We start from the raw sequence: 22,707 nt of genomic DNA, 5'->3' as shown, positions 1-22,707 counted from the left end.
TTTTCAGAGGCTCCTGATCCTTTCTACGTTCCTGTCTTCTGTCCTAATCTCAGGCCCCCATCTGACACCCATCTTCCAGAAGGCAGTACTGAGCCCACAGGGGGCTGGCACAGCTCACAGCCCAGGCAGGAGGAACAGAACTCCACCCAGGGTCTCCCACCTCTGCTTCCTCTATCTGAGCCCCACCCTCTCCTGGATCCTGCGGCCCCCACATCCTCACCCCTCCCAGGTGCCCTCCTCAGACTGGGCCCCTTACCCCTCCATCTGATGCCGGTAATCCCCAGCCTGGCCGGTTTTTTGTTTCTGCAGTCCTATCTCAACCAGGTCCATGGGCTTCTTGGAGGCAGGGCTTGAACTCCCGCCAAGGTGTGCAGTCCAGAGGCCAGAGGCTTCCTGATTCTGTGCTGGAAAATCGTGCAAGCCACCCTCCTGACTTACATGTAGAGGGAGGCCCCAAATATATTTCTGGGACAAGGCTGGCATGATCCTGTTCCCATGGCACCTGAACTCTGAAGTTCAAGTTTTTACCAGCCACACAGGCCTGGAGAGGGCAAGTGTGGCTGTTAACGTGGGGATGCAGAGTCACCTTTACCCATCCCCCAAACCACCACGCACCCCAAGTGGGAGGTACTGAGTTTGAGGTTTTAGAGCTCAAGTGCTCTTGATAATACTGAAGCCTCCCTCCCCAACCCACCATTTGGACCACTGCCAAGTAGGGAGGAGGTAAGCAGGCAGGCAGGGATTGGCTGGCTTAGCCTGGCCACTGGCAGTGTCCCCTAGGTCAGCGGCCAGAAGCAAAGACTATCGGAGAGGAGAGGAGAGGAGAGGAGAGGAGAGGAGAGGAGAGGAGAGGAGAGGAGAGGAGAGGAGAGGAGAGGAGAGGAGCCTGTGTGGATAAGCTGCTCCTGACTGAAGGTACAAGGCTGGGTGTCCTGGCCCCAGGTGGGGAAGGATACTTCCCAAAGTGGGGTGGCTCCAGGGAGCAGCTGTCCTGGAGTGAGAGGGGCTACTTGTGGGTGATTAATTCTCTCTCACCCCGTCTCTTTCTCTTTCTCTTTCTCTTTCTCTTTCTCTTTCTCTTTCTCTTTCTCTTTCTCTTTCTCTTTCACTCTGCCTGTTCCTCTGGAAGTCTCCTGAACCTCCCCCACTTTGATCACCCTCCCTCCCCCCACACCATGTGGACAGTTCCCAGCACTCCCCATTTGCCTTGTCCCTCCCATCCTGGGCTCTTTCCCTCTGAAGTGAGCAGTGAGCTCACATTTCTGTCCCAGACCAGGTCCTGAGGGGCTCGCCCTCTAATCCTTCTGCTCCAGGATGTTGCAACTGAGCCTGTCCTGGCTAGGACTGGGGCAGCTTACAGCGTCCCCATGGGTGCTCCTGCTGCTGGTGGGGGCCACTTGGCTTCTGACCCGGGTCCTGGCCTGGAGCTACAGCTTCTATGATATCCGTCGCCGCCTCCAGTGTTTCCCACAGCCTCCAAAGCGCAACTGGTTTTGGGGTCACGTGGGCCTGGTGAGTATGGGTGGAGGATGGGTCTGGGGTGTCAGGAAATGGGCTTCCTTTTTTTTTTAGGAAATGGACTTCCTGAAGGTTCGGGAATGATGCTCAGGGGTTGGCTGGGGTCTGGGTCAGTGGAGAAGCAGGGAGGCTAGTGGAGTCCTTCTTTTTCACCCACTCATTCTTCTGCTCTGCCATCCAGGGCATTTGCACATCTTTGTCCTCCCACCCTCTGCCTGTTTTGGATTTACTTCCTGCCTCTCTGAACCCACATTATTGTCCCTCTGAGGACTCGCATGGTGGGCTGCACAGGGCACAGTCCTCTGGCATTCCCAGAATCCATGGTTACCTTGGAGACCTTGTCAGGGAACCTGTCCAGGGTCTGCTCCCTGCCTGGCCCATTCCCTTGTGTCTGCTCCCTACCCTACAGGAATTAGTTTTGACCTCCCCACCCTACAGGGGTCTAACTTCCCACTCACACCTCTCCCCAGGCCAACTTCCTCTCAGCTTCCTCTTCCCTGCTAAGATGTCCCAATGGGCCCATTGCCCAACCTGAATAAAGATAACTGCTCATTTCTCTTTCCAGAAGCTTTGAGTCCTCACCAGAGAATCAGAGGTTGACCTTGACATGGGTCTGCTCATGCCCCATTCAGGAGTTAATTGTCTCATTACTTATCTTCCACCTATCCAACTAGATAGTTGCCCTGGGGAGCAGACACTAGAGTGCACAGTCCAGGGGCTAGCATCCAGCAGGCACTGAAAGTAAGTGTTTGATGACATAGGTGGTGAACTTGCCATCACCTGCCATGGTCAAGGCCAAAGGGATGAGCAGCTAGCTCCTCCCATCTCCAGGCAGGCTGAGGGCACAGCTCACCTTAACTGCCCAGGATGAGGACTATAGGTAGGGGGAGGACTTCCTGTGATTTTTATTGCTGATTATAGCTAATTTGGAAGAGGGGCATTCATTGTGAAGGCTGCCTGAGATTCTGGGTCTTGGAATGTTCCTAACAAACCTTGGGGGTAGCAGGAATGTTATAAAGTTACTGCTCCCCCTCCCCCCCCCAGGGCTTGGTCATGGATGCTGGTCTGGGTCACTCTTCTCTCTAGTTCCTCTTGCTGTGTGACCTCAGCTGAGTCACTCTCCCTCTCTGGACTAATCTCATTAAGTTCCTCAGTGTCCTTGGGGAGCAGGGGGCAGTCACAATGGTGAAATGCCTTCTGTTCACCTGTCTGGAGCACCTGAGAGCATTTGTCAGGCCAGGATGGGGCATCCTGGAGGGATGGAGGGGGACTGGAGAGGATGTCTCCCCAAGAGCTAACCCTGCCCTCCTTCTCCATTTGGTGGATGTGGCTTTGGTGTCTTCATTTGTAAAGGGTGCAACTGATCAGAGTCCTTAGGATCAGGGGACACAGGTATGAAGAGATAGATGATAGAGAGATAGATAGATAGATGATAGATAGATAGATGATATACAGATAGACAGGATTCACTATGTACAGCCTGGTAGGCAGTAGGGACTCATAGGTGGGAGCTGCCCTCCTGTCTGATGAGCAGAGTTCACATCTGTCCCCTGGGGTTTACCAGGGCTGGAAGGGCTGAAGACATGTCACCATGTGAGGAACTGGGGGCTGTGTGGACTGGCCAGGACCTAACAGGATGTGGGAATGAGCCCTAGTACAAGTCCTGAGGCCACTCTGCTGCCCACAAAACTCTTGTATGGGGACCTCTCTGAGTTTGGAACCACTCCCAGGACCAGAAAAATCCCACTTCTCAAGCCAAGGTCAGCCTCTCTGTGGGGAGAGAGCATGTCTTCTCCCTGTGTCCTTGGATTCACCCTTGGGATATGGAGAGCCTCCAGACCCATCTGTTCTCAGAGAGAAAGAGGGGGAGGAAGCAAAGATTCCCTCCATCCATGTAGAATCTGGACACTCTGTCCACTGTAGAGGCTGCAGGGGGCCCTGCTGTGTCTCCTTCTGTGGAGGTGACATCCCCTGTCTTGCTTGTAGGCCCCCCCCTCGGAGCAGGGCTTGAGGGTCATAATTCAGCTGGTGGTCACCTATACCCAGGGGTTTAAGATGTGGATGGGCCCCATCAAGCCCCTTGTTGTTTTGTGCCACCCCGACTTGATCCGGAATATCACCAGTGCCTCAGGTACTCTTGCAGAGCTTGTGGTGGTGGGTGCCTTGAATACAACCCAGGGCTTCCAACACCTCCACCTCCAACTTCCTTGCACCCCCTGCAGGTCCCTGGGCCCTCCTCCCCTCTTCTCTCTTAGCTATATTCCTCTTCTCTTCATGTATTCAGCAACCCCCCTTTCATCCTCTACTCCCTCCACTGCTGTCTCCTCCCCTGCCCGCACCATGAGTCCCCAAGAGACCTCATTCCAAGGCTCTGTCCTGGAATAACCCTCAGTCATGATGATATGGGTCTAGACAAGACATCTGTCACCTGGTGAAGTAAGGATTGGCCAGATGGAGATGGTTGCAGCAGGCCACAGGTGAATCAAGGCCTCTGCTGGGGCAGGCTGGAAGACTTCCTGGAGGAGTTGCTGGACCTAGATCTGGGATGACAAGTAGAAATTTTTTAGAGCAGAGAGCAGAGTGATGCAGTGGGCATTGATAGCATCTGAGGTCCCCTGCCAGGTCTGGCCTCATTGTGACCCATCCACAGGGCCAAAGCTTTCTGTGACATCCACTTCTGGTGGGTTGATTCCTTCCACCTTATCCTACAGCTTGTCTACTCCAAGTTCATTCATTGCCCTCCTGCTCCAGGCCCCAGGAATCTCCCCCTTAGGGAGACCCTACCCCAGCCTGGCTTCCGTCCCTTATCTTCTGCTTCTTTCAACTCCAGACAGACCAGGCTGAGCAGGTTGATGAGCAGCACCCAACAGAGACCTTGGCTTTGAAACTCAGGTTCTGGGTGACTTGGAAGGCCCCTAGCTCTTTCTGGCTGCCAAGGTCTCTTTCAGTTGTGAGTGGTGGAAACCCAACCCTGTATAGTCTAATCAAAGGCAATTTACAGTGAACTTCAGGGATGTTGTCTTCAACATGGCTGGATCCAGGTCAAAGAACATCATCAAAACCTGTATTAATTTTTTTTGTTCTGTTTTCCACTGAGGTGCTTCCACTCTCATTCTTGTAGATATGAGTCCAAGAAGTTTAACTTCTGTGGAATCATCAGCTTACTGCCACAGTTCCAGGAAAAGTTGCAGAATTCCCTTCAATTTGTCTGGTCTACAGGGTCAATTTTTCATTTAATCACTGTGATCTGACCACCTGATCTTGGCAAGAGTAGATTCTCAGAGTTGTGGTTTTGGGGCTCAAAACAATTCAGTGGCTAGGAACGGAGGTCCCGGATTCAGGCAGGGCTGGGTTTAGATGTCAGGAATGCACTGGGAGAATTATCTGGGAGAGTAGGCAAGTTACTTCATCCATCAGAGCCTCAGTTCTCTTACCTGGAACATGGGGATAGAGAGAAGCCACGTGAACATAGGGTTTGGAATCCAAAAGGCAGAATGACCCTTTTTGTTCTTGTAACCAAGGGACCCTAACTGTCATATTGATGGACTGGGGAAGGATCCTAGGAGGAGGCTGGGCTGCTGGAGGGATTTCATGGGGCTCAGAGCTGGGTCTTAGCCCAGCAGGTCCTTCTATTTGGCCACCTAGAAAGAGTGTGAATTGGGTCCTCTTTGTTCCTTTCCAGATTCAGAGCTCAGAGGAAGGTCTCCTGTACACACAGGACCTGGCAAGCACCTTTGGGGATGTGTGCTGCTGGTGGGTGGGCCCTTGGCATGCAGTCATCCGCATCTTCCACCCCACCTACATCAAGCCTGTGCTCTTTTCTTCAGGTAGACACCCCATGGTCATGGCTTGCTCACAGCTGAGGTCTTTGTGCTGCTTCCAGCTTGGCTTGTGACCTAGAAGCAGCCAGGAAGGAATGTTCAGAGATGCCACTGTCTCTGTCTCACCTGGATCCTCACCTGCCAGACTTCTTTCTGGTCATATCTGCTCACACCTAGGGTGTGATTTTGCAATGTCTGTTGTATGACCGTGTCGGGTCTCTTTTATGTTTCTACCTGCCTCTGGTTCCACCTAGAATACATTATGCTTGGTTATACCTGGTATATGGTTACTCCTGAGCCATATGAAGATGGGCTTACTTGTGTTTGGTGCTCCGCTGTGGCCAAGAATATTTGATGCCATTTGAGATGTCTGCTCCTCCTGTTGGTCATGTCTGAACCAAGTTTGGGTTTTGTCTGCACTCCGCAACCCAGAGTTCTGAGAAATGTCGAAGACTATGTGAATCTTGTCCAGGGTAGGTCTTAGATATATCTGGGTCATATCTGGTCCACATCTGTGACATTAGTGGGGCCATAATTAAGTCCTGACTGGGATCATCTGTGGGTCACTCTGAGGTTGTGTCAGATTGTCTTAGGGTCCATGTCAGAACATGGTACATAATGTCAATGTGTGCTATGCATGTTGTTCCTTGTCAGGACATATTAACACTGGTTGGGGCTATGTGAGAAGTCTCAGGAGATGTCAGGGGGTTCCAGAACAGATGTGGTGTCCCAATTCCTTGTAAAGGCATATTGTGGGGTGCTAATTTGTGTTTTGGTGTTTTGAAAATGTTGGACATGGTAGAAGCCATGTCAAGGTATGTTGAGGTATGTTCTTGCATGTTAGGGTGCATCTAATTAAATGGGGGTGTGTCTGCAGGCCTTGTCTTTGTTGCTATGTGCTGTAGCCTGGTCTGGTCTCCCCTCATCTCCCTGCTCCTTTTGTTTCCTCTGCTCTTGTTTCCATTCCTGCTGCACTGGGCTTGGAGGGGGTATGCAGACCCCCTCCCCCTGGCTGGGAGCCCTCACCCCCCCAAACCCAAAGCACTTCCTCTCCCTCTTTTTATGACCCCTGATTGTCCTCATTTATGTCAGCTGCCATTGCGCCCAAGGACATGGTCTTCTATAGCTTCCTGAAGCCCTGGCTGGGTGAGTAAATTGGGTAAAGGGGACTGAGGATAACCTTGGGGACTCAGTGGAAGGCACTGCTCTTGCCACTCCTTGTGGCTACCTCTACTAGGGGATGGGCTTCTGCTGAGTGCTGGTGACAAATGGAGCAGCCACCGCCGCATGCTGACACCTGCCTTCCACTTCAACATCCTGAAGCCCTATGTGAAGATTTTCAATTACAGCACGAATGTCATGCATGTGAGTCTCTTGAAACCAGGGTCCCAGCTGAAGCCTTGGAGGTGATGGGGGCTCTGTGACATCTTTTCTGGAATTTTGGTTCTTCTGGGTTAGCTTTGGGGCCATTGATCTTGCTCTCTAAGCCTCAGTTTTCTCAGCTGTAAAATGAGAATAACAGCCCACACTTTGATGGGTGGTCAAGATAATGTAAGATAGTCACGTTCGTGGCACATAGTAGGTGCTCAGATGTTAGTTTCTATGTTTCCCTTACAAAGAAGCTTTGGAACCTGAGACACAGCTGAATATCCATGAACATCACATGGTAGTTGTTACTGAATTAATGAACCACTTCCAAACTCATTGGTCTAAAACAATGAATGTTTATTATTGCTAACAAGTCTGTGAATCAGTTCGTTGGGTCTTCTGGACCTGAGTAGGGTCACATGTACCTGTGATCAGCTGTGGGTCAGGTATTACTTTGCTAATCTGAGCTCTCACATGTCTGGGGCTTGGTGGCTGCAGGCTGATCTAGGTTGGTCTCCGCTTAGACAACGGAACTTTGTTTAGTGTGATTCTCTGCCTCCAGGAGGCATTACAGGCTTGTTCACATGGCTGAGGCAGAGTTCAAAGAGACTGAGAGAACACTTCAATGCCTCTTGAATCTAGGTTTAGGAAGATCACCTCATTATTTTCACCATGGTCTATTGGCCAAAGCAAAGAAAAAAGGTCAGCATAGAATCCAAAGGTAGTGAAAGGGGCTCCATCCCTTAATGGATGTTGCAGAAAAATCACATTGCAAAGGGTATGGATACAGAGAAGTGAAATAATGGAAGTGGAGATTTTGTAAAGTGCCTGGGATTTTTTTATACTTGCAAGCTGAAGAGTGAGATTATTATTGTTTTGTGGATTCTGTCAGAAGACATGAGACTTCTGTGTTAGACACAAAGAACAGTTTATTACTCATGGCACAGCAAGCACATATGCTTCTGCTTCTTGGTTTGCATTCTTTCTCTAAGTCACCAGACTTCATGAGAATAACACAAGTGGGCTTCAATGCTTATATAGTATGTTGCATTAAGAGGAGGTTTAGGGACTCCATGAATTTTTTTTTTTTGTCAATTAGAAGCAAAGCTGACATTTGTCTAGGGGGAAACAGTACCTTATCCCTCAAGGGTGTTTGCTGCAAACACAGCTCTGGGTCTTGCATTTTTTGGCATACCAGCAAGAATATGCGGTGGTGTTCGGGGTCCTTGGACTACCTTTCTCAAAAAGGAGACTTTTTCTTTCCTTTTTTTTTTTAAGATTTTATTTATTTATTAGAGAGCAAGTGAGAGCAGAGAGAGCACAAGTGGGAGGGAGGAGCAGGCTCCCCACTGAGCAGGGAGCCCTGATGTGGGACTCCAGTCTAGGACCCTAGGATCATCACCTGAGCCAAAGGCAGATGCTTAATCAGTTGAGCCACCCAGGTGCCCCCAAAGGATATTTTTTCTTAACTTGTAACAATGACGATGGTGAAAGCTAACTTTTATTAAGTACTTACTGTATGCTAGAAACCATGTGCATATTCCATGACATATACTCTCTGATTTGATTTTCACAACTCTATGAGGTAGAGAGGATCTTGTCTATTATAGGTGGTGACAATGAGGTTCAGAGAAGTTAGGGAGCTTGCCCACATTCACACAGCTAGCAAGTAAGCTAGTAAGTGGAGCTTGGATTCCAACTTGGTTTCTTTGACACCAGAGCAAGTCGTCTTAACTGTTACTAAGTTTTGATAGGTGGAGCCCAGAGGGCAGTGAGCTGAGCAAGGGCACACTGAGTTTAGAATGCAGAGCCAGAATTTGAACTCAGGTCTCCTGACTCCCAGCCATGGGGCCTTAACTGTAACAGTTTCTACTTCTACCCAAGTAGAAGTAGTCTCGGTCTTCCCTGGGGATGGGTGTCTGGGGCCAGGAGGCTAGGTTTGGGGGATTCCATCTTGCTGGTTGGTGTTGGGGAGGGCTTTCAGAGGAGGCAGGTTCCAGCCCCAGTTCTGCTTCTCTCTCTGCCCAGGCCAAGTGGAAGCGCCTGGTGTCAGAGGGCAGCACCCATCTGGACATGTTTGAACACATCAGCCTCATGACCCTGGACAGTCTGCAGAAATGTGTCTTCAGTTTTGACAGCAATTGCCAGGAGTAAGTCTCTGCTAAGGGTCTGAAACATTAGCCATAGACCCAAGGGAGTAGATGGCAAAGGGCGGGATGATCAACACAATCAGAAGGGACTTCCTGAAGGAGATGGATCAGAACTAGATATTGAGGGACAAGGAAGGGAAAGATAAACAGTGATCCTTTAGGGTAGGTAGAAATGTGTGATAAAGTCCAGGGGGCTATGATGAGCAAAGCATGTGCTACAGTGAGGAGTCTCTTTGGGGATGAGTTTGGAGGCATTGGCAGAGGCTGTATCTTAAGGATATTCAAAGACTAGGCAAAGGCATTAGAATTTTTTCAAGTTTTCTCGGAGGCATGGAAAGTGGTTGAGCATTGAGAGTCATGGGGAAAGCTGTTCTTGGATTTCTGATTCTAGAGAAGACCAGCCATTGTGCAGATAGTGGATTTTGTTCCAAAGAGATGCTAGAGTAGGGAGGGGGGTGGGTCCATTGACTTAATGAGAGAAGATAAAGTCTGAGGTGTATGGAGATAGAGGAGAAGAGTAAAATATCTCAGCTGGGATTTAATGGGCCAGGGGCATTGAGGCGGCTCACAGCAATGGGAATCAGGGAGGGAAGAGAGTGTGGGGAGTCATGTCTCTTGGGTCATCCCTACCATGTACCTGTGGGACCATCTGTTCCTGGATAACAATTTTTCTCATGGGAGGTAGCTCCCAGCATCTGGTGGGAGGCATTTTCTCAGTCTTCAGGTGAGCTAAGTTGTGGCCTCCTTTCATGTCCTCATCCTACAGGAAGCCTAGTGAATATATCGCTGCCATATTAGAACTCAGTGCCCTTGTGGCAAAACGGCATCAGCAGATCTTCTTGCACACGGACTTCCTGTACTACCTCACTCCAGACGGACAGCGCTTCCGCAGAGCCTGCCGCCTGGTGCACAACTTCACAGATGCTGTCATTCAGGAACGGCGCCGCACTCTCCCGGTTCAGGGTGCTGATGACTTCCTCATGACCAAGGCTAAGACTAAGACTTTGGACTTCATTGATGTGCTCTTGCTGTCCAAGGTGAGTTTCTCTGGGATCTGAATTCAAGAGATAGAATGAACCTTGATTTCAAATTTCACACTGAAGAACTTACACTTGGTCCAGAGGGTACTGTGTGCTTGAGAGCCAAGGGAGGTGCTTGAGAAAGGGAGGGATGGATTATGGATATGTTTTAGAGATTAGTATGTGGAATCTAGCCTGTAGAGTTCTTCTAATTCTGAATCCGTGACCTGAGATTTTACTCTTTACTCGAGACTTTGCTCGAGTTGTGTGTGTGTGTGTGTGTGTATTTATGTACCAGAACCTGGATCAGAGAAGCCCATTTATTACTCACAGAAGTAAGAGTAGCCAGAGTAGAACTGTAGCTGTGATTCTTCATTCTAAGATTCTTTTGGGAGCTATCTGATGCTTTTATCTGTACACGCAGCCATGCTCCATCCCAGAAGAGGTAACTATACATCATGAAACTTGGAACTTATATAAGACTGCTGACACATCTGCACCTTCTGTGTGTGTGTGTGTGTGTGTGTATGTATGTATGTGCATCCATGCAAGTGATGACAGAGAGAGAGTTAGAATGTAAAGTCCACTTTGCGGAGAAGGCAGTCTATAGGTTCTGTTGGGGTTTTTTTTGCCAGGGGAGATGAGGAATCTCTGGATTTACTATCCTAGAATGTAATCCAGGTTGCCAGTAACTTTTTTCCAGAAAGTCCTCATCATGTAGAAACAGGGAAATATTCATGGATAACTGATTCTTCTCACCAAGGACAAAGCAGGAGGGAAAGAGGCCAAGCAGGAGAAGAACTGTGGGGTGGGGCCTCTGGTGATAGTGAGCAAAGGAGGTTTAAGGGTGAAGGGTCGGCTTGGGTTTCTGGATGGATGAAAGAGCTTCAGATACTGTCTCAGATTATGCTCAGGAGCTCTCAAAACTGATATGATTTGGTGTGTGTCTTACTTACTCTCCAGGATGAAGATGGAAAGCAATTGTCAGACAAGGATATCCGAGCTGAAGCTGACACCTTTATGTTTGAGGGTGAGCATCCCAGTGTGGGACTATAGGGGGGCAGGGGACTGCCAATCCAGGACACTTGTCAGGTGGGTCCTGGATTGGACCAGGATTCATCATTGGGTCCTTCGCAGGACCACCCCATTCCGTCCCATCCTCCCATCCTCCCTGAGGGCCTTAATTAAAGGAGCTACCCACCCTCTGGTGCTGAACAAGCCCAGAGACCCAAGCCTGTCTGACTGCCTCTCAGGCCATGACACCACAGCCAGTGGCCTCTCCTGGGTCCTGTTCAACCTGGCAAAGCACCCAGAATACCAGGAGCGCTGCAGGCAGGAGGTGCAAGAGCTCCTGAGGGATCGTGAGCCTCAAGAGATTGAATGGTGAGTGCAGGTCCTTATGGTCTATCCTCGAACCCCTCTTATTGGCTTTGCTCCCCAGCTGGGGAAGGGGAAAGATCTTTCGGTTAATTCCATCATTATTATTTAGTGAGAATAGGAGCAGAGCCCAGAGGCAGGGTCTGTACCCAGCCTGTAGAACAGGGGAGAGTGACAAAGATCGGGGCTGCTGAGAGAATTAGCGACAATGTATGAAGGCAGATGATGCCACTAAGTACACATTCAGTAAGTGAACTTCCATTCCCTCTCTTACTTTTCTCTCTTAAATCACATTTTTTTTTCTAAACATCCTCACTCCCTAAATGTTTGCTTCTCTCTTGCCTTCAAATTCCTTCCATATTGTTCAGTCCAAGTTTCATGGGGGATATGTGGTCTTAAAATCATTCTATTCCTGTCCAGGAGAACTGCATCTTTATCCATCCAGTCCCCATTCAGAGAACACTGCCACTCTGCCTTTCTCTCCCTAGTCCTATATTTTCTCCAATTCTTACTAGCCCATTCTGTGTCATGGAGACCCAGGAAGGACCCAGCCCTGGCCCTTGTCGTGCAAGAGCTCTAGTCTGGTGTGGGAATTGTCTCACGTCAGGATACTCCTGTTCCACATGGGCTGAGCTAGGGTGGAGAGTATGAGAGGCAAGGCTAAGGGTAGAGAGAGTGCCTCTGTTGAGACCCTGAGTGATGATCACTAGATATTTGGGGATAGTTGGGGTGCAGTTAGTTCAAGAAGACAGAGTGGAGGCAAAAGTGAAAAGGAAGGGAAGAAGGGAGGAGGGAAAGGAAGAAAAGAAGGGAAAGGATGGATAAAAGGAGATACAGGGAGAAAAGGGGGAAGGGAGGAAGTGGGATGAGAGAGAGAGTGTGAAAGGGGGAGGAAGAAATGGAGGGAGGGAAGGAGAGAGAGAAGAGACGCAGACAGGTAGACAGATGGGGAGAGAAAAGAGAAAGAGACACTGATTCATGGTGAGATGATGTGGCTGAGGGATGGCAGCGGGGGTTGGTTGTGGGAGACTTTAGAAGCAATGTCACTGGGTCCAATTGTAACGAAGGGCAATAGGGAACCGAGGGAACTGTTTGAGCAGGAGGAGGACAGGTCCGATATTTCTAGGGCTAGTGTGGGGAACATACTGGAGAGGACAAGTTGCAGCATCAGGACCAGGGAGGGGATTCTGAGGTCTGGGCCAGGAGCTTGGGGATATTGAGCAGGCATTGGACTGGACAGGTATCTTGTAGGTAATATTTTCCACTTCAGGCCTTCACTCAGCACAGCAGTCCCGTGAGGCAGAGTAGAGAAATACCTTTATGCTGTTTCAACCAAAATTTCAAACAGACAAAACTGTACACTTGGTTTTTTTTAAAAAAAAGGTATATAAAAGAACATTTATAATCAGGGCACCTGGGTGGCTCAGTTTGTTAAATGTTCAACTCTGGCTTTTCGCTCAGGTCACGGTCTCAGGGTTGTGAGATTGAGCCCTGTGACCATCTGGCTCCATGCTGAGCATGAAGTATGCTGTAGATTTTCTGTCTCTCCCTCTCCCTCACATAGGTCAATAAATCTTTAAGAGAGAGGGAGAGAGAGAGAGAGAGAGAGAGAGAGAGAGAGAGAGAGAGAGTTTATAATAGAAATGAACTTTTTTCTTAATCCTTGCCCTAGGAGTAACTCCTGTCAGTGATTTCTTGTGGACCATTCCAGAAAATATCTATCCTATATCGACATTTATATGAAAACTATCTCACTACCCCCTCCAGTGGGAATTAAGGTCTACATGTTAGCAACGTGTTTTTGAGATCTTTTCTTTTCTTCAAAACATGAATGTTCGAAAAGTTTGGAATTACAGAAACAACGATGAGAACAAATTCTTCTTGCCTTGAAGTACCACAAAGGAGACTGCAGTTATCATTGATGTCCTCCCCGCCAACTGAATCCCCTCCTGTCTCCCTAGGGGTTTCTAGACTCATTGATTTGTCATGTGTCTTTCCATAACTATCTTCCTTCCTTCCTTCCTTCCTTCCTTCTTTCTTTCTTTCTTTCTTTCTTTCTTTCTTTCTTTCTTTCTTTCTTTTTCTTTCTCTCTCTCTCTCTCTCTTTCTTTCTTCTTCTTTCTTTCTTTCCACCACCTATCTCTATCAGCTTTCTTTCTTTCTTTCTTTTTAAATTATTTCTTTATTTGAAGGGAAGAGGGCTCCGGGGAAGGGAAAGAGCAAATCCTAAGCAGGCTCCATGCCCAAAGTGGACCTGATGTGAGGTTTAATCTCAGAGCTTGATCTTAGGACCCTGAGATCATGACCTGAGCTGAAATCGAGTCAAACACTTAACTGACTGAGCTACCCAGACGCTCCAAGGCAAATGCTTTATATTAAAAATATAATATATGCTAAAATTAATACTTTTGTATAAAAGTAGTTAAATTTATTCAAAGATTTTACCTTTCACATTATTTTTGGATCTTTTGCACAGTCTGAGTATACTGCATTTTTTTATACTTCATTTAAAATTTTTTTTATTGGAGTTAAATTTGCCGACATATAGCATAACACCCAGTGCTCATCCCACCAAGTGCCCCCCTCATTGCCCATCACCCATTCACCCCAAACCCCCTCCCACCTCCCCTTCCACTACCCCTTGTTCATTTCCCAGAGTTAGGTGTCTCTCATGTTTTGTCACCCTCACTGATATTTTCATTCATTTTCTCTCCTTTCCCTTTATTCCCTTTCACTAATTTTTATATTCCCCAAATGAATGAGACCATATGATGTTTCCTTTTCCGACTGACTTATTTCACTCAGCATAATACCCTCCAGGTCCTTCCACATCGAAGCAAATGGTGGGTATTTGTCGTTTCTAATGGCTTTCTTTCTTTCTTTCTTTCTTTCTTTCTTTCTTTCTTTCTTTCTTTCTTTCTCTTTCTCTATTATCTTTTTGTCCATTAGCACATCTTGCATTTCTATATACATACAATTTGTGACTCGTTCTATTCACTCGACAGTGTCTTACAGCTCCTTCTTTCTGTGTGCTGCATAACTGTCCAGAGTTTACTTGGTTTTCCCCTTTGTTGAGGATATTCCTGTTAGTATTCTCAATTATACTAGACATTGCTGAATTGCTTTCCAGAGTTTCTGTGCTGATTTACCTTTCAGCCTGCAGTGTGTGATAGAACTTGAGGGAGCTCTAGTCCCTCCTTTTTGATTGCTGTGTAATATTCTACAATATGGCTGTACTGTAATTTATCTAAACCTCCCTCATAGGTGGATATTTAGATTGTTTCTAGCCTTTTGCTAAAATAAACATGGGAGTAGTCAACATCTGTGAACACCGACACATGCTTATACATGCGAATGTCTCTCCAGTGCCAACTTCAGATTGTCAAAGACAATCTGAGTTTTTGTCATTTTAATAGCAATTGCAAACTTGTTCCCATCAGCTGAATCTGATGTTGTCAGCTTTCCCATACTTTTACCTATGATATTATTGTATTGAATTTTAAATCTTTGCCAATTTGTCATATTTCCTTTTCTAAATGAACATTTCTTTAAATAAGAAGTTTAACATCTTTTTGCACATTTTGAGGGGTTATTCCCAACCCCATCCAACCACTGATGGGCACCAGTGGTTTCATAACCTTAGCTATTATAAATAATGCTGCAATGAACATGAGGCTACATATAAACTTTTAAAAAAAGATTTTATTCATTTATTCATGAAAGAGACAGAAAGGCAGAGACATAGGCAGAGAGCCAAAGCAGGCTTCCCATGGGGAACCCCATTCCGGGGACTTGATCCTGGATCCTGGGATCACGACCTGAGCAGACACCCAACCACTGAGCCACCCAGGCGTCCCTACATATACACTTTTTGAGTTCGTGTTTCCATCTTCTTTGGATAACTACCCAGAGGTGAGATTGTTGAATAGTGTGGTAGATCTATTTTTAAATTATTTTTGAGGAAACTTCATCCTGTTTTCCACAATATCTGCATCAATTTATGATCCCCCAAAGGTGCACATAGTTCCTTTTTCTGCACATACTCATCAGTATTTATTTCTTGTGTTTTTGATAATAGCTATTCTAACAGCTGTGAGGTGTGAGGTGAGATCTCATCATGGTTTTGATTTGCATTTCTCTGATAATTAGTGATTTTGAGCACCTTTTCATTTCCCTATTGTCCATCTGTATGTCTTCTTTTAAAAATGTCTATTCAGGTCCTTCTGCACATGTTGGTAAGCCATTTTTATTTCTCTTTATGTACGAAGTACTCATCTTTTTTATTGTTTCTTTTTTAATTCTTCTGTTTTTTCAAATTTACTTAGAATAAATCAGGTAAAAAAAAAGTAATCCTTTTCTGTCTTGTATTGCAGAAAATTGACTTTTGACTTTTGAGGGGTGCTTTTGATTAATTTTTATGGAGACAAATTTATTCAAATATTCTTTTACAGCTATACTGTCTTTCCTTGTGCTAGGGTTTTGTAGGCTTTCCTTACCAGATGTTAAGGCTTCACTTATTCACATCTCTTTTGTTGCATGGGTCTTTTTTCCTGATCTTCCAGCAGGGACACACTGGGTGTTTGTTTGATCATTGCATCTTCGTGGTAGGTCTCAACATCTTCATGGTAGAGTGAGTTTCTCTTTTCTAATCTTTCCTTTTTGTTTTTATTAGTTTTAAATATTTATTTATCTGATAGGTGGGGAGGGGCAGAGGGAGAGAGAATCTTAAGCATACTCTGTGCTGAGCATGGAGCCTGACCCTGGGCTTTATTCCCACAATCCTGATTTCATGACCTGAGCTGAAACCAAGAGCTGGATGCTCAACTGAATGTGCCACCCAGGGACCCCTTAATCTTTCATTTTTAAATTGTTCTAATTCTCATAATCTTTTATCTTTCCAGAAATGTTTTCGAGTAAGGTTATCAAGTTCCTAAAAATATCTGGTAGATTTTCATTTCAATCAAATATACTCTATCAGTTGACTTGAATATATGATTGAGTTGTGGGAAATGGATTATTTCATGATATGAACACATACCATCCTAGAGTGTGGAAGGAATATCCCCATTTGTGGATATTTTAATACTCTTTAGTCCTTTTAATAAAGTCTAAAATTTTTTCTTAGTGATCTTAAGCATATTTTGTTAAATTAACCCTAAGATACTTCTGTTGCTATGCTGACTCATCTATTTGTATTGAGAGAAATTTAAAACTTCATTTGGAATATAGAGATCTCACATCTTTCTTTGGCTAAACTTCTATCATCATCATCATCATCATATATTCTATTATCTTTTCTAATGGATTATTTCAACATAGAAAAATAATTTTAAAATATACATATAAATTTTGTGTTCAGTGAACATAGTAAAAGCGAAGTATGGAGTTTCATATTAAAATTTTTTTAAGCTCTTGGAATAATTGGGGAGCTACCCAGAAAAATGTTACCTCAAACTACTTCTCATGTCTTGTAACAAGATAACATCAAGATGGAATCAAATATTTATTTATTTATGTATTTATTTATTAAAGATTTTATTTATTTATTCATGAGAGACACAGAGAGAGGAAGAGACACAGGCAGAGGGAGAACAAGGCTCCCGGTGGGGAGCCTTATGTGGGACTCAATAACAGGACCCCGGGATCACAACCTGAACCAAAGGCAGATGCTCAACCACTAAGCCATCCAGGTGGTCCAATGGAATAAAATATTTGAACTAAAAAAATAAAAGTGTCTTAAAAGCTCTAGAGGAAACCATGGGAAATTATCTTATAGCTCCAGAATAGGGATGCCCTTATTCTTGACACAAATCCCAGGAAATCTATAAGACAATGCTATCCTGTTGCATGAAAGAGATACAGAGCAGTGTGCACAATATATAGGATGATACACTAAAATTATTTTAAATGCAAAAAGGTAGCTCTGAAAGGATAAATGACAAATAAGAACCTAGGCAAACTGTAAGAATGGGAAATGGTGGTGTTGAGTCATAGAAGTGGGGTTTTATAGTTTTCCAGTTTGAACCACTTAACTATATCAGCTATTAACAGTTATAATCACCACATAATTTGAAGAGGATCAAAGGAAAAGATCCAACTCCCTTATTGCATGTTCAATGTCTATAAAAGTTTTCTGGTGTATTCTCTTGTGTTTTCTAAGCATAGAATCATAGCTGGCAAAAATGACACCTTTACCCCCACATTTCTGACTGCATTACTCTCCTTTTTTCTCTTGTCAATTGCATTAGCTAGTATCTCTAGGACCATGATAGACAAAACATTGGATCTGTTTCTGCTGTTTCTTACTCAATTGGCTTTTGATTTTGCTGTCTTGAAATAAACAGTATTTAATTTTTATGCAAACTTGTAAACCTTTTTATGGTTTCCTTTTGGGTGTTATGCTTTGCTCAGAAAACCTTCCAAAAACAGAAAGGAGAAAAAAATGAGTGGGAAATATCAGAAAGGGAGACAGAACATGGAAGACTCCTAACTCTGGGAAACGAAGTAGGGGTGGGGGAAGGGGAGGTGGGAGGGGGTGGGGGTGGGGGTGACTGGGTGACGGGCACTGAGGGGGGACACTTGATGGGATGAGCACTGGGTGTTATTCTATATGTTGGCAAATTGAACACCAATAAAAAATAAATTTATAAAAAAATACAGAAGAAAAAAAAAAAAAAGAAAAGAAGAAAACCTTCCAAAACCACCCAACTAAATTTTCTCACCTACTTCTTTGATCTTGCTTTTCTTTTTTAAAACCACTTTATGAGGTATGATTGACATTAAAAAAAAAGCTGTACATATTTAATGTGCAGGGCTCAGTAAGTTTGGAGATACCTGATCCACCTGGAATTTATTTTGTTGCAGGGAGAGAGGATCTCAGGGGGCAGTAGAGGACTGGGATTAAGGGTCTGTGTTTTTGCTGCCTGGATAATTGTTGGGGGGCTTCCTTAGGGACGACCTGGCCAAGTTGCCCTTCCTGACCATGTGCATCAAGGAGAGTCTGCGGTTGCACCCACCTGTCACAGTCATCTCCCGCTGCTGCACCCAGGACACTGTGCTCCCAGATGGCCGGGTCATCCCCAAAGGTGCTCACAACCTCAGGGGGAGGAGCCTCCTGGGAAGGAAGGGGGCCTATCAGGCAGGGGAAACCCTTCCTGACTGGCTCTCCGTCTCCCACAGGTGTTACCTGCCTCATTAGTATTTTTGGGACCCACCACAACCCATCCGTGTGGCCAGACCCTGAGGTATTGCCTCTCTCCCCGTCCCCATGTCCCCATGCCCACCCTCGTCCTTGTCTTATTCCCCAGGGGGACCTAGGGGAGGGAGCAGGGTTCTGACCTGGAAAATCAGACACCACCTACCCCCATCATACACAAGTCTGCCTCTCCAAAGCTGGCTGTCCTGGAAACCCCATCCAGCAGCCCTACCTCTCTGTGCCCCCAGGTGTACAATCCCTTGCGCTTTGACCCAGAAAACATCAAGGAGAGGTCACCCTTAGCTTTTATTCCCTTCTCTGCTGGGCCCAGGTGAGCCAAGAGGGTATGTGAGGTGGGAATGGGGTGGTGGGGGCAGGGGTCTGGGACTGAGATCCCAGGAAAGTCTGTGGGGGAGGGAAAGGGGGGACGTTGAGGATGGCTCTCCTGGTCTCCCCTCCTCCGGAGGTTAGGAGTAAGGGTGTGGGGAGTGGGGGCGGCTGGGTCCAACGAGGGGTCCGCGGGGTGCTCAGCATCTCTGCCGCGCGCGCGTCTGCGGGCCTGAGTTCAAGGCTGGGGTCTGGGCCCAGCTCCCGGGATGGACGGGCGAGCCCCCAGCGGGGTCCCAGGCACGTCAGCCCCCTTGTGCATCCCTGCGGGCGGCGATGCGGGTCCCGCCCGGGCTGGGTTCTGGGCTCCCTGGCGAGTGCGAGCCCCCCTCCGCCCTCAGGAACTGCATCGGGCAGGCGTTCGCCATGAGCGAGATGAAGGTGGTGCTGGCGCTCACGCTGCTGCGCTTCAGGGTCCTGCCCCACGAGGAGGAGCCGCGCAGGAAGCCGGAGCTCATCCTGCGCGCCGAGGGCGGACTTTGGCTGCGCGTGGAGCCGCTGAGCGCGCGCCCCCAGTGACCCGCCAGCTCCCGGCCGGGCGCAGCCGGACCCGCGCGCCTCGCTTTGCAGGTTCCCGGGGATAGAAGCGCGTGGTCTCCCCGGCGCGAGCCTCACGGAGAGCCAGCAGGGGGCGCGTGGGCCCCGCGGGAAGGCCGGGGGTGGGGTGGGGCGAGGCGGGGTGGAGGGGAGCCTGGGTCTGGGCCCGGCCCTGAGAGCCCTTCCAGCTCATCCCAGATCCCCGTCCTGGTGGCAGGTTCTCCTAGAATCAAACCCGTGGTTACTCCAGATTTCAAATGCACAGATAGAAAATACAACAATGCAAAGCATGCTAAAATTCTAGCCTCTCCATGGAGTTTCTCTCAATTCAACAACTGGGAAGGGGTCCTTAGATTGCCCGTCAGCACCCCTGCGGGGAGCGCTTCACTCTCGCTCCTGGGTAATGTGGCTGATTAATAATCAAGGGCTTGATCCCCCCCCCCCCCCCCCCCCGCCGGGAAGTAATGCAAACGCCGTCAGTTACAGGACTCAGCTGTAAAAGCCAGTTTTCTGGCGCGAACTCTTTGAGAAGTTGATTGACCTCTTCCTCCTTGCACATGACTTCTCATTGACCTTTCCCTAGAAATCTCCCTTGGAGAGAAAAAACGGGGTATATGTGCTTTCTGTTAATTCATGGCTTATGGTTCTTCCCTGGCTCCTCCTAAGATCATGTTACCCCCCCCCCCTTTTTTTTTTGGTAAACAAAATTTAATACAACTGTATAGTCAAATAATAATGGTTAAAGGACATTTTATTAGATACAACTTTTAAAAAATTAAACTACGCACAAAGTATTTTTAAACAAGGCATATTAGGGATCCCTGGGTGGCGCAGCGGTTTGGCGCCTGCCTTTGGCCCAGGGCGCGATCCTGGAGACTCGGGATCGAATCCCACGTTGGGCTCTCGGTGCATGGAGCCTGCTTCTCCCTCTGCCTGTGTCTCTGCCCCTCTCTCTCTCTGTGTGACTATCATAAATAAATAAAAATTAAAAAAAATAAACAAGGCATATTAGTATTAGCGTGCTACAATCAAATTGAGAGCAAAGAACTACAAAGCATTTTTCGCTGTGAAGATATTGGAGCCTCTCACTGAAAGCAAATGACATTTGGCTGCCATCGGTTTGTACAAGTTGTAAAGCATATTATGCTTTTTTTTTCAACACTGTAATTGTTGTCTTACACAGCTCCAGAAATTCTCAAAAATTTAAATAAAAGAAAATGGGGGAGGGATGATGGGGAAAGCAAGAGTAAGAACTTTTTCAAGAAATATAAATGAACAAGCCTGTAGAAGGAAAAAAAATAGTACATAAGAATGGAACAAAAATAAGTACATTTACTTTTTTGACATTAGATGTAGACATTGCAAATGATGTTTTCAAAAGTTTAATCAATGTTAGATGTTTGAATATCTTAAAAAGCACCTTGGTTACAAGACAGACAAGATCCCCGAAAATAATAAAACTCCAAACACTGTCCATCCATATGATGTGGTTTTAAGTTTGCGGTTCAGAGCCCATGGCCAAGAAATAGTTCTTGAGGTTTTTGGTGCAGAAAGGGGGTTTTTATTAAAGCACAGGAACAAGAGCTGCTGCCCTGGGATTGTGAGCGGAAAACTGATAATATACTTTCTGATTTGGGGCGGTAATGACAAAGAGAAGTTTCCAAAATGAGTTTCATATGGTAAAGACTCACAGGACACTAGAGGCCTAGGTATTGTCAGCTGAAGGTTGTTTATTTCCCTATAAAAAGAGCTAATATTAAGACAGTTGAGAGTTTCCTGGAGGAGTATTATACTCTATTTGCCTGAAGTATTGGTCAATAGGCTATAGGTCAGAAAGAAATTTAATTTTATCTCCATTCACCTTTTGCTTTGTTCTCCACATCATTCCCCCTGAACGGTTATGGCCCTTAAATCTTTAAGGGTGTTGAGGATGGAAGAAGGTCTTCTCTTCTGTACCTTCTTCCTGCTGAATAGGGGCATAGAGGTGTTCTTATTTTTGGGTCAACATTGGTCAGTTGGGGAATTTATATATAGAAGATACAAAAGGTAGAGGCTGCCAATCCAAGGTAGACAACACATAAGAACTCTATTGAGTAGAAAGGATTATCTGTTGGCTGGAAGTTATGGCAGTGAAGGAGTCTTGGCACCAGGCAGAGGGACACCAGAAAAGTCAACAAAATAAGGTTAATATTATGATGAGAAAGAGGATCCTGAATAAAAAGACCTTTAATAATTAACCAAGATCTTTCTCCAGTCCAGGAGTTTAACTACTCACTAAAGAAAAGAGGGAGGGAGGGAAGGAAAGAGAGAGGAAGAGAGATGACTTAGAGCACTGTTTGAATATCTGTATCTTTTAGGCATATCTTTTGGTGATATCTTTTTGGTGATATCTGGAATCTTTTGGTGATATCTAGAATATATACCCAACATTTTGTTTTTATGCATGTCCTGTCTTGTGCAGTTAAAATATCTAATGCCATTTTGAGAGTCATTTAAGGCTTCAGTGGCATAGCAAGTGGTGTTAGCCATCATATGCTCTGGTTTGTTTAGCAAGCAATCAGGTAATTAATAAGAGGCACCTTTCTGTTAACAAAAGAAAAAATATAGTTTAATGGTCAGAGCAAATTATAAACCCATAGTCAAGTCTTGAGTGCTTAAAATCTAATATTTACAAAGATGTGTTGTTGAAACATTTTCTCTCGATAATAACCCTCATTTTAAATCCAAGACAGCCAAATCAGGACTGATTCATTTGAAAAACAAGTCCAATTTTAACAAACTTGGCTTGATTATATAAGCTCAGCAAGAACAGCAATTGGCCATATAGATCTTTCAAAATTGGCTTTACTGGAAATCTCATAAGGAATATTTTCTCTTCCATTTAAATTCAATTTGCCGGGGCAGCCCGGGTGGCCCAGTGGTTTAGCGCCTGCCTTCGGCCCAGGGCATGATCCTGGAGACCTGGGATCAAGTCCCATGTCGGGCTCCGTGCAGGGAGCCTGCTTCTCCCTCTGCCTGTGTCTCTGCCTCTCTCTGTGTGTGTCTCTCATGAATAAAAAAAAAAATAAAAAATAAAAAATAAATCCCAACATATAGTATAACACCCGGTGCTCATCCCATCAAGTGCCCTCTTCAGTGCCCATCACCCAGCGACCCTATCTATCCCCCACCTCCCCTTCTGCAACCCTTTATTTGTTTTCCAGAGTTAGGAGTCTCTCATGGTTTGTCTCCCTCTGTAATTTTTCCCACTCTGTAACCCTCCTTTCCCTTGTAATCCCTTTCACTATTTCTTAAATTCCATGTATGAGTGAAACCGTATGAGGATTGTCCTCCTC

General features: G+C 46.2%; 1 protein-coding gene across 6 annotated transcripts; it reads left to right on the top strand.

Annotated features, from left to right (window-relative positions):
- Positions 1 to 464: 464 nt before the first annotated feature.
- LOC129521512 (cytochrome P450 4F3) lies at positions 465 to 20,376 on the top strand. Of its 6 annotated transcripts, none has more exons than XM_055343026.1 (13): positions 465 to 915; positions 1,130 to 1,512; positions 5,201 to 5,345; positions 6,432 to 6,485; positions 6,577 to 6,704; positions 8,736 to 8,857; positions 9,624 to 9,894; positions 10,840 to 10,906; positions 11,130 to 11,259; positions 18,205 to 18,338; positions 18,433 to 18,497; positions 18,697 to 18,779; positions 19,177 to 20,376. In XM_055343026.1, the coding sequence occupies exons 2-13, from the start codon at positions 1,315 to 1,317 to the stop codon at positions 19,352 to 19,354; spliced, it is 1,575 nt and encodes a 524-aa protein (XP_055199001.1). In that variant the 5' UTR covers positions 465 to 915; positions 1,130 to 1,314; the 3' UTR covers positions 19,355 to 20,376. The 6 variants fall into 6 exon arrangements, with proteins under 6 accessions (XP_055199001.1, XP_055199005.1, XP_055199000.1 ...); XM_055343025.1 differs by lacking the exon at positions 5,201 to 5,345 and adding an exon at positions 3,505 to 3,649 and having other exon boundaries at positions 468 to 915; XM_055343027.1 differs by lacking the exon at positions 5,201 to 5,345 and adding an exon at positions 3,505 to 3,649 and having other exon boundaries at positions 822 to 915; positions 1,314 to 1,512.
- The last annotated feature ends 2,331 nt before the right edge of the window (positions 20,377 to 22,707 follow it).

The sequence above is a fragment of the Nyctereutes procyonoides genome, unplaced genomic scaffold (assembly GCF_905146905.1).
Source record: "Nyctereutes procyonoides isolate TBG_1078 unplaced genomic scaffold, NYPRO_anot_genome, whole genome shotgun sequence".
Classification (NCBI taxonomy): Eukaryota; Metazoa; Chordata; class Mammalia; order Carnivora; family Canidae; genus Nyctereutes; species Nyctereutes procyonoides.
The sequence above is the reverse complement of the archived record's forward strand: the minus strand, read 5'-3'. Positions and strand labels throughout refer to the sequence as shown.